The sequence below is a fragment of the Schistocerca cancellata genome, chromosome 8 (genome assembly GCF_023864275.1).
Source record: "Schistocerca cancellata isolate TAMUIC-IGC-003103 chromosome 8, iqSchCanc2.1, whole genome shotgun sequence".
Lineage (NCBI taxonomy): Eukaryota > Metazoa > Arthropoda > Insecta > Orthoptera > Acrididae > Schistocerca > Schistocerca cancellata.
The window spans coordinates 427,388,945-427,401,086 of NC_064633.1; the positions used below are offsets into that span (position 1 = coordinate 427,388,945).

General features: G+C 40.1%; 1 protein-coding gene across 1 annotated transcript in view; it reads right to left on the minus strand.

Annotated features, from left to right (window-relative positions):
* Positions 1 to 230: 230 nt before the first annotated feature.
* Positions 231 to 12,142, minus strand: part of LOC126094936 (myrosinase 1-like) — a 55,448-nt gene continuing 43,536 nt past the window's right edge. The window contains exons 10-11 of the mRNA XM_049909584.1: positions 9,440 to 9,546; positions 231 to 468 (exon numbers count right to left, since the gene is read on the minus strand). Of these exons, the coding sequence (XP_049765541.1) occupies positions 342 to 468; positions 9,440 to 9,546 (234 nt within the window). The 3' untranslated portion in view covers positions 231 to 341. The remainder of the gene's footprint in view (positions 469 to 9,439; positions 9,547 to 12,142) is intronic.

Consider the following 12,142-nt stretch of genomic DNA (forward strand, 5'->3'; position numbering starts at 1 on the left):
TTCCTCATGTCAGCACGTTGTAGGCCTCGCCACCGGCGCCAACCTTGTTGCTCTGAAAAGCTAATCATTTGCATATCCCAGCATCTTCTTCCTGTCGGTTAAATTTCGCGTCTGTAGCATGTAATCGTCGTGGTGTAGCAATTTTAATGGACAGTAGTCTATATTTATGAGTCCACCAATAGTCTGAATCAGGCAGCGTGTGAGCAGTCAGAAAGAACGGGCCTAATGCATAAGATATTAAATAGTTTTATTTACAAATAGTTATGGGTTAATGATTTCTACAGAAAAATATTTACAATGTTTATTTTTAAGTTTTCCTTGACACATTTACAGCCAAAAAATTATGTGAAATATTCTTCTGGTACACTCATGTTTCTGTAGATGCCAGCAAGGAAGCTCGCAGATGCCTTGGGTGTTCTTGTCCTTTCAGTACTGTTGAAATCCACGTGGTAGATTCCGAATTTCACTCTGAAAGAAAGAACATAAGAATGAATTTCAAATATTTTCAGAAGCGGCAAATTATTGCAGTACGAAATTTCAAATTTTTAAACTATTGAATAAAAGACCTGGGCAATACTAAAAAACAATGGTTCAAATGGCTCTAAGTACTATGGGACTCAACATCTGAGGTCATCAGTCCCCCTAGACTTTGGACTATTTAAACCTAACTAACCTAAGAACATCACAGACATCCATGCCCGAGGCTGGATTCGTACCTGAGGCTGTGAGAGCACCGTGGCTCCGGACTGAAGCGCCTAGAAACGCTCGGCCACAGAGGCAGGATATTACTCAATACTGCTACATACAGACACATCTGTCATGAATGTCAAAGTAAACCAAGCTTCCTCGGCGTAGTTTGCTAGAGAGCCCGTGTCTCCAATTCTGAATGGGACAACTTTTCTGGCCGTTACTACACGTCTATGAAATGTAGCGGAAGATACTTTCAAGCTTAGACCGTTGGTTTTCAGCACTAGAAATTACAGGTGAACTGGTGACGTCATTCGTACATTCAGGCGCTACTGTGACAGACAAATCATTGAAGAACTTCTCCGTTCTGGTTGCCTGCTGTCAATAACACAAGCTAATAAGGATGAAAGGATATCTATATATCTCTATATCTTTTCATCCTCAATTTTAATCTCACTCCAGAACCTTCTTTTTATTTCCGTCATAGCTTCTTCCATACAGAGACTGAGCAGGAGGGGGGGATAAACTACATCATTGTCTGACAATCACTTTCAATGCAGGCACTTCTTGGTCTTACATTGTCACTGCACCTTCTTTGTTTTGTGTGTATTGTATATTGCCCGTCTTTCCCTATAGCTTACACGAATTTTTCTGACAATTTCGAACACCTTGCTCCATTGAACATTGACTGTTCTTTCCGACATGTGCGAAAGAGCAGACACCACCCCTATATAACTTGGGCGAGAGGATTCAATGGTTCTTTCTATGCGGGCACACACATACACGCCCGAACTGCTAAGGTAAATGGTGATCGCTACGAGTAGTAAGGATAACGGGCAGGTGCACTACGTAAGTAGTATGTGGAGATGTCAGAAACGTAGAACGTTCAGGAACTGTGTCCAGAAGGCACAGGCGGTCGAAGCAACGGTTCGCGATAAACGGAGAAACTCGAGTTTGAATCCGCGTCCGGCAGAAGTTTTCAACTTTCCCCAATAATTTACTTCATTTTCCTATAGCAGCTACTGGCATTATTACTTTGATTAACTGAAAGGAGATCAGTGGAAAGTTTCGGTGATGACACAGCTATCCTAAATCAAAGTGAGGAGCAGGACATACTGAATGTAATGAACGCTCCACTGAGCACAGCAGATATATTGAGAGCAAAGCCAAAAAGACGAAAATGATGAGGAATAGTTGAGATGATGTTAGAGAGAAATTATCAAAATTTGGGACTAAGAAGTGAATTAATTGAAGGAATTCTGCTTCCTTGGAAGCAAAATAACGCATGACGGCGAAGTAAGGAGGACATGTAAATAGCAGTCAACTGAAAACGAAAAGTATGTAGAAAAGTAGTTGAACTGTTAATCATTTCAAAAGTAATCGCCATAACTGTTAATACATTTATCCCACTGGAGCATATGACAGTCAATGTAACGAATGACTTTCTTCAGGACTCGGGATTCTATGGAGGATGTGAAAGGGCTCTACTGCGATAATTGTGCCACGTAGTCGAAATAAGAGCCACACCATCTCCGGGAAACTCGTGATGACATTTTTCTTTGACTGCAAGGGATCGCTTCTCATTTCACTTCTGGAACACGGCGCCGTAACTAACTCTCAGCGGTACGTGAACACTTTGCAAAAATTAAAAGAACGCCACCAACTCCAAATGTCCAGGAGTAACAATGGACGGGGTCAGTCTTTTGGAAGATAACGCACCTCCACAAGCTGGTGAGGTTGTTTTGACGACGTTGCAGACATTTCGGTGGGAGGTTCTTACACATCCTCCATACAGTTCCGATTACTCTCCATGCGATTTACAAATTTTTGGAGCGCTGGAGAAAGGCATTCGTGTCTGTCGATTTGTTTCGGACTGAGAGGTACTTGCCTAGGTACAGTCATGGTTTCTTAGACAACCCTAAACGTTTTTCCATGAAGACTCTCATCGTTTTGCCTCACAGTGGGTTAAAATCCTTGACAAATAATAAAGAGTTTCTTACTTTTTTCCAGAGGTGTTTTTTTTTTTCATTCGACTGCTACTTTCAATAAGTTAGTTCGTTACATGTTCAAAACATCACTTGAACGATTTTTTTAATAGAAATGATGTGGAACGAGTCTATTTACGGGATGCGTATAAATGATTAGTGCTAACTTAAACAAAGTTTATTTTTTATTTACTATTTTTATTTCATTTCTTTTCTTTAGTGGTTACCAGTTTTTACGTAGGAATACTGCAATGGAATAGAAGAAGTCCAGTGGAAACGCTTTTAAATTAGATTTAACAGTTACTTCGCTACGAATCAGTCATTCTTTTTTATTGAGCAAATGATCAAAAATTTTTATTACTCCATACTGAACTTCTCTCTGAGACATTAACAGATGGTTCAAATGGCTCTGAGCACTATGGGACTTAACATATATGGCCATCAGTCCCCTAGAACTTAGAACTACTTAAACCTAACTAACCTAAGGACATCACACAACACTCAGTCATCACGAGGCAGAGAAAATCTCTGACACCACCGGGAATCGAACCCGAGAACCCGGGCGCGGGAAGCGAGAACGCTACCGCACGACCACGAGCTGCGGGCAGACATTAACAGCTTTGACCATGGGTAATAAATGTTATTTTTGTCTTTAACGTTGTAGGTATGTGCATCACTGCTCTTCTCGGATTGTGAGGGATTATTTATGACAAATTTCGTTAGCGAAAATATTAACTGCGACGGCGTAGTTAAAGTGCCTAGTTCCTTGGAGACGTACCCAAATGACACCCGTGGGTAGCACGACATATTATTTCTTACTCCTTGTTTTTGAGAAATCAACTTTTTTTTCCTAAGTGATGACTTACCCTAGAAAATTATTCCATACGACATTATTGAATCGATATGTGCAAATACGTCAAGAAGTTGATACGTTTGTTGTTTCCAAGATCAGCAATTGTACGAAGAGCAAATAATCAAACAGGCACGACAAAGAAGATGTTCCTGACCAAAATAAGTTCTGTCTCCTGAAGCTACACAAATTAATGGGTACGAAGAGCAAATAATCAAACAGGCACCGACAAAGAAGGTGTTCCTGACCAAAATAACTTCTGTCTCCTGAAGCTACACAAATTAATGGATGTCCTCTTACCAAAAAATGGACACGCACATATAACTAAGTTCTCGAAAACAGAGTGACAGCTGCGGGAATGAAGATGTGTGATCAAGAATCAAAGCGATCTGGATGCGATCCAGAGACGTCATTGGTATTCTTTGTGATAAGAAAATGCCTATCAACCTAATGTGAACAATAGTGGAGGCAGTAAAATTGTATAGTGGCGAGTGTTGTCCCACATCTAGAAGTGTTGAGTAATCACAGCGTATCATAGAAATCCTACTACTGAGAAGGTCATTAGGTTTTTGCTTGCTGGATCGCATCAGTAATACAACGATCAGACAACGAGCTGGCAGGGGAGGGGGGACTTTCCGATTAATAAAAAGATGTAAGAATGTAGACTTCAGTAGCATGGACGCATCATATGGGCACCAACTGCTTCAGTCATCAGCTCGGCCTCTCATCTCACTGTCGAAGGCCAGATACATTGTTTAAGACCTACGTACACTGTGGTGGCTGGACAGTATGACGGCAGATCAAATATCAAGGACCCTAATTCTACAGAAAGCGTTAGAGCATAACAATGGTGTACATTGACCCTGCTCCAACGGGACGGCGCTAAGAATAAGAGGAAAAAAAAAAAAAAAAAAAGCCCGAGAGATTTTCATTTCCCACGTGTGCAGAGATGTAACTTATGATTCGCATATTATTTTGTAGTTTAATTGACAGTACTGCTATTTTCGTAGTTTTGGAAAAATCATTCTGTCTATCTCCGTTCCTGATTAATCTAAGCCAATACACACCAGTTGAGATGCAGGTGGTTAATAAATCCTTTGACTTTTTTCCATTTCAGCAATATGTCGAAGAACCGTTTTACCTATTGCTGAATGACTATTTGTCCTCGGCCTATCATCCGAGTTCAAAGCAATCAGTGTCTTAGTAAGCACTATAATCATTTACGAGAAAATGTTCTTTGGCCTCAGTTTCTCAATCCGACGACATGGCGTTCCTTCAGGCAAGTTGTAGACGAAATGGTGATTGCTGTCGACAGTTCAAGGAGTGATAACGAATTTAAAAGCTGGGCAAGATTGATGCAATGCAGCAAAGAACACAGAAGAATCAACTTTAACGATTCCTTAACAATCAGAACCATGGCGGAACAACATGTGGCCGTTTCGCAAGAACCACTACCACATCACCAGAAGTTATTTGAGGAAACCGCGATACTTGCAAATAAAAGATTTTCATCGTTGCAGGTGCTCAAACTCGTTTATTTCACTGAACAGCTGAGGAGTGTTACTCCCACATCACTTGCGAAGTTCTAACACACGCGATAAGTTATAGCGGTTACGTCTCATGTGTTCATCTACATATACACCAACATCTTCATCTACATGAGTACCCTCCAGTTCACAATTAAGTGCCTGGCAGAGGGTTCATCGAACCACCTTCAAGCTATTTTCCTACAGTTCCGCTATCAAACAGGGCGCGAGAACAGATAGATCTTTCTTTGCGAGCTCTGATCTCTCTTATTTTATTATAATGATCAGTTGTCCCTACAAAGGTGGGCGCTATCAAGGTTTTTCGCTTGCAGAGGTGAAAGTTGGTAATTCAAATTTCTTAAAAAGACCCCTCTACAACGAAAAGTGAGACACCAACGCTGGTATCATATCTGTGACACTCCCTCGTCTATTTATCGATACGTACAGAAAGAGTCGCCCTTCTTTGAACTGTTTTATGTACTCCCTCAATCTTACCTGGTAAAGATCCCTTACCGCAAAGCAGTACACTAGCAGCGGATGGAGAAAAGTGGTGTGAACAACCTCTTTACTGGACTCGTTGCTTCCTGTAAATCGGTTGTGGCCAATATACCGGCACAAGGGCCACAGCGCTCTACCTGGGCGGCACATTTAACCTACCACCACGCCACTATGGCTTAGTGCTTGGAGGGGGCCGAGGGAGATTCTGCAAAGGTGCGGCATTTATACGGCAGTGTAGTCGCGCTACATGCGACTTGGTTTCAAATTTCTCGTTCCTCAGCAACACAGATCACAAACAAATGTACAGTATTATTTAATTTTTTTTTGTTTTGTGCACTGATGACTTAGTATAATTCTTATCTAGTACAAACTGTCGGCGAAAGGACACATACGGACAATTTGATAGATTTTCGTATCGAAGATGCCATGTAATCGTAACTTATTTAGTTTCATATTCGAAGAAAGGTCTTCCCTACAAATATGCCGACCGAGATATTGTAGCGCTTTCGCAACCTCATTATGGAGATGCGGAAAGTCTGCCTGAGGAAAGAAATGTACACTTCCTGGACAGTCTTACTGTAAAAGGATTTATCATCAAAACAGGAATTACCTTACAGGTCTATCAGTTACATTTGCAGATGCAGAGGGGCGCTTTCAACTGAAGCGACAAACGATCTCAAAAACAGCTCAAAAACAAATGTAAGACTGACAGCGTCCCCAAAACGTTTAGGACACTATCCTCGTAATTCTTTCAACGTCACAACGAATTCCCTAAACATCTCCTTTTCTTTAACAGCAGTGAGCGTAGGGAACTGGACTGTCATTGTTAGAATGCGTCCCTTTCATAACGCGATTTTCTTTATAAGCACATCGCCATCAGATCAAAAAGAAATTGTTTCTCACCTTACAGCGTCTTACTATGGGCTGTGTACAGTCAAGACGACTTTAAAAGCGACGTCTACACTGCCTTATGCATATAGAAGTCTTGAGTTCGAGTCTGAGTCCCTCACACAATTTTAATCTGCCGGGAAGTTTCATTCTGGATGTTCTAATTTTCGTTTCTGCACTAATTTTTCCTTCATTAATATACAAATGTCCGGGTTTATATCGAAAGTTTGTCTGGGTATTCTCCTTGACTTAACCAACGTACTTTCCCGTAGTACATAAAGTATCCATATTCTCCATTCAGTTCCATCGAAAACTGTTGCAGATGACATTGGAATATGAATGCGAGTTTAAAAATTTTGCTGGTCATACCACCAGTTTTTTAACGTGCTGCATGCCTAAAAATTTATCAGAAAATGCTACTTGAGCTAACGAATAATGAACGCCGTCTTTCGGTAGTTGTAATTTTTTGTTCTTTCGGTGTCGATTAAATCTTTAAATTCTTTCTGCATAGTTTGCAATATAGTTTCATAGTAAACACGCGTCAAAAGTTGCTTATGCTACTACATAACTGATATTGACAATTCTCAACCCTCTCTTCGGTCATTCCCATTCGTTTTTAAAGGCTTGTTGCAATAAATCGCTAGACTGCCGTTTTTTGTGCAAGCAACCGCTGGAGCTGTGAACCTACTCCACACCGCGAACAAAGAGCGAAGGATTAACAGCGCTGAATCGCGGTTCTGTCGAACTGAAGAGAGTTGTATCGAGCAAAATATGCCATTCTCTAATACTAACTGAAATGTCGCACTTAGCAAGTACTTCCGGGAAGGTACGAGCAAAGTGGAAACAGGCCGGGAATATTGCTCGCACGCGGATTGTACTATCGCCCCGCGTGAAGTTTCACACGCTGTGACCGACCCTGCTCTAATTGTTCTGCCAATGAAACTTGCGCTTTTTATTATCAATGTGATCGTTTCAAATTAAGTTTTTCGCAACTGTCATCCTTAACTCTTGAGCTGTATTTACATCCTTTAGATTTGTGTGACTTATTGTGTAACCGAAATTCAGCGGGTTCCTTTTAGTAGTAATGTGGATGAGTTCACACTTCTCATTATTTAGAGTCTGGTATCACTTTTCGCACCTTACAGATATCTCGTCTAAATATTTTTGCAATTCGTTTTGATCATATGGTTGTTAGACGTTAATGACACCATAATCTGAAAACAATCTAAGAGGCTGTTCAGATTGTCTCCTTATCGTTTACGTATCAGGAACATCAGAAAGCCAATACCAATGTTCAAATGTGTGTGAAATCTTATGGGACTTAACTGCTAAGGTCACCAGTCCCTAAGCTTACACACTACTTAACCTAAATTATCCCAAGGACAAACACACACACACACACACGTGCCCGAGGAAGGACTCGAACCTCCGCCCGGACCAGCCGCACAGTCCATGACTGTAGCGCCTGAGACCGCTCGGCTAATCCCGCACAAGCCTATACCATTAGTTGGGAAACGTCCAATATTTCTGTTTCGCTCGATGAATTTTCATGGGGTATTATAGACTCGATTATTTCTGACAAAAAATTGCTTGCATAATTAAAACGATACAAACGATGCTCCACAGGGAAGCAGTTAAAAAGAAGTTCCACTACAGCACTGCGTTAGCATTTCGTCAGGTATCTTCATACACATAACTGTGGGAATACAAGTTCCAATGCTGGTAGCTAATGCTTTTATAATAGGATAGTGTTTTAAAAATCTGTCAGATTCATGAATCCCTACTACTTGTAAGTTCCAGCGATATTGTATAATTTTTTCGAGAAGAATCAAATATAAGATATTCCACAGACAGAATCTTTGTTAGCCTTACGCAACCTCCACAGTTTGTGAGAAAACACGAACACGAGATTCCAAGATCTACCAATTAAATTCATCGGATGAAATCGTCAGGACTTTGTTTTATAAATTTTAATATACTGTCAATACACCAGTCTTCGTTCTCCTGCGAATTTTCACAGCACTGCCAGTTGAGAAGTTTAAAAACAACTTCTCATCATAAGAGCAATAAGCACCCATCTTCTTATTCCATGTTTTATAACACCAGTGATGGACTTCAATAGACTTCATTGTGACTATTAGCAGCTATTCACCGAGAAGCTCAATATTTGCCTTGAGAAATTAATGAGTGGTCAGGATCGAGCAAGGGAATAAGTTTAGCAGAAACAAACCGGCACGAAAACACTCCGACACTCATGTTCAGGATTTCGTCGCCTGCATTAGTCATTATGAGGAGATGATAGAGGCAGAAGTCTGAAGTTAAATCCATTGTTTCCGTTTGTCGCGGCTAGAGAAATGAGACTGTCTTATCGAATTAGGTGTCGCGAAAGGAGCCTTTTCCTGGTTAGTCGAGCAGTTATAGGCGATTTAGCCCGGAACCGCGCTGCTGCTATGGTCGCAGGTTCGAATTCTGCTTCGGGCATGGATGTGTGCTAAGTCCTTAGGTTAGTTAGATTTACGTAGTTCTAAGTCTAGTGCCATAGTGCTCAGAGCCATTTGAACCTTGTTAGTCCTGTGGGATGACAATTACGCTTGATGACATGACAAGGAAACTACGAAAGTGATCATTTGCGGCATAATGTGGCCTTTTTGAAGTCAGAGGGTCATAGATGGTAGACAGCTGCAGAAAGTTCTAACGTAATATCCTCTCCAAAGTCGGGAACATCCAGTTTTGTTCCGGAAAGTAGGATCAGGGCCTTCATCACGTCGTTACTTAAAACGAAATTTGAATGAAATACAAATGTAATGGTTTCAAAAACCGAACAAAGTGAATGATCTAGTTCATCGAAGTAAGAAGGCTTGAAGAAGTTTACAAATATGATTCTTGTGTTACATATTGTATCCCTTTTTACCCTTATCGAAACATTTCACTTACGCTGCTGACAAGTGAAAGGACGTAGTATGTCTGTACACAAGACCACGCCGTATCATCTAATATCAACTTACTCGTAACCAGAGTTCCACTCTAAATTGTCCAGAAGGCTCCACGCTGTGTATCCAATTACGTTGGCTCCATCTTCGTTAATAGCTTTCAGCATTTCAGCCATGTATTGCTGAAAAAGGTAAAAAAGATGCTGGTAAGTTCACTTAATGAGATCAAGCCAAACACATTTTTCAGTAAAAACCGATCAAAATCCAAGTGTATCCCTTGAGTACTGAGAGAAAATATGGAGCTATAGTAGTGCATCTCATTCTTGTCTTGTAATGTTTCATTCAAATATGATATCTTGGCTGAGTATCTCATGACGTATTCAGTTCGTTAATATATAACTGTGAGAAAGAAATACCATGAATATAAACTATATAATGTTATGTGCAAACACACTGCTCCTAGATTATTTACTAGATGCAAACGTACTGTTCTACAAAGTAATTAGTGAAATATCTTTGGCAAGAAAGTGTGAAACATTTAATCACTGAATATGGTAATGTAAGAGGTGATAAGGGGTGAACTATTTTTGAAAGATATTACTCAAAGAAATAAAAAAAAAGAAATATATATATTCAAGGAGATAAGTGACTCCAGTTCTCTACGTATTGGCACGTTCTTCCGGTCTGGTCCTGAGACAGTGAGTTCATAATAATTAATAGTCGGTGGTACTACAACGTTAAGGTCGAGTTTGCCGTATACACCCAGTGTCAATATTACTCCAGATTCTCGTTCCAGAGTATTCGTGGCAGGCAGATTACTCTTGTGACGAGTCACCTCTGGCAATACATGCGCGTTACGTCTACCACATTACCCTGTTAGCTGACACATCTGCATGCACTTCTACAACTGCACCTACATCAGTACTCCGCAAGTAACCTGACGGTGTGTGGCGGAGTGTACCTATGGTACCACTAATTGATCCCCCATTACCTGTCCCATTCGCTAAAGGCACGTGTGAAGTGTGATTCTCGGTGAGGTTCTGTATTAGCTCTAATTAATCGAATCTTCTCGTCATGGTAATTTCGCGAGAAGTATGTGGGAGGAAGTAAAATGTGTCCGACTCTTCCCGGAAAGTATTCTCTCTAAATTTAAATAGCAAACTTCTCCGTGCTGCACAACACCTCTCTTGAAACGTTTGCCATTTGCAGTAAAACTGATTACGGTGATATAAATTTACGAACCGATCTTGGATCATATGAAATGACTGACTTCCAAGTTGAAGACTTAAAACCCAGAAATCCATTACGAAAAATTATAAACTGCAACATATATAATATAAAAATTTAATGTAATTACAATACTGATTATGGACTTCTTAAAAATATAAGCACTAATAAACAATTATTTGCACTTTATTTTTGAAATGTATGTTTCAAAGGTGATTTTGCAGTAATGGGTATATGATAGTACTATCTTTGCTACGTGTTGTTAGAGGTAAATCTTTCTCCTTAGGCAGTTCGAAGGATGAGTCTGAAGTGCGAGGGTGAAGTACAGTTTCATGTTTATTGTGTTAGCATGGTGGTTGATGTTAATATGTATTGTGAAGTGACACGACTGAAAATATGTCTATTCGACTACAGAAAGACCACTAGTGTTCATATTACTTAACAAAATGAAGCCGAGCATCTTCTAGACAAGGATAAAAAGTTACATTTCAGAATGGACAACGAGCCTTGAAACTTACAACAAAGAAGAATAAAAGAAGAGTATTATGAAAAATGTTCATTCAGATTCTACCGCTGCTAGCTCTCCCCGCAGGCTGTCACTAACTCACCGTGCCAAGTGCTGTGAAAACGTGACCAGCTGCCCGAATTATTAACTTAATTCAACCTTAATAAACCGACTTTGGGGTACAAGAGGGTGGTGACGGTCAGAATATCGTGACGTCGTCCGGTTCTTTTCAGAAAGTGAAATGCGAATATTGTGTTTGGCTATTTTTCTTGTTGCAGTTTAGAAGTATATACATATTGCGAAAATTTTATGTGAACGAGCGGCGAAATATGAACCATAGTTACGAAACAGCAACAATAGCAGCAAAAGGAGTTCGCAGTCAAGAAGAAGAGAGGGATGAAAAATAAACAGCGAGATGAACAATTAACAACATCGGCGTCAACAACAAAGTTAAGTGTTGGAAGTATTTTTTTTACTTTTTTCTTTTACTGATGGTGTGTTTTGTTGAATAATCATTAACAATAACACTCATTGAACACGAATCTGAAGTGGTGAGTAATACAGACATGCGAAAATTAAGATAAGGAAATCTTTATTGATGAAGCAGTAGGACAGAAAAATGACGCCGATAAACCCTGTAAATTAGTAAAAGACGACACTAATAATGACATAAGTTTCGTGTTGGCATTGGTTATAAAAACGAGTAATGCGTAGTTTGCAAAAATGTATGAGCAACTTGGAGATCATAAACAAGTAAGTGAGGACCAGTTCACAGAATTCGGTCATTCAGTAGTAGCGTTATTTGATTGTCTCGGTAAAAATACAGCTCAACTAAACACCCCAAATTTACGAGATATACGCACTAATCCCCTAGTGAATCAGCCTATCTTTTAGTGAAAATGGTATCAAAATACCTACAGTGTTCCAGAGACCAGACCGCACATACAGACAGGAAAATACGGTGGTGAACTCCAGTCTGTAATATGGTAGATATACATGTTGCGCTAACGAGGGTTATCTATTTCAAGGAAAGGAGGCAGTGCCAG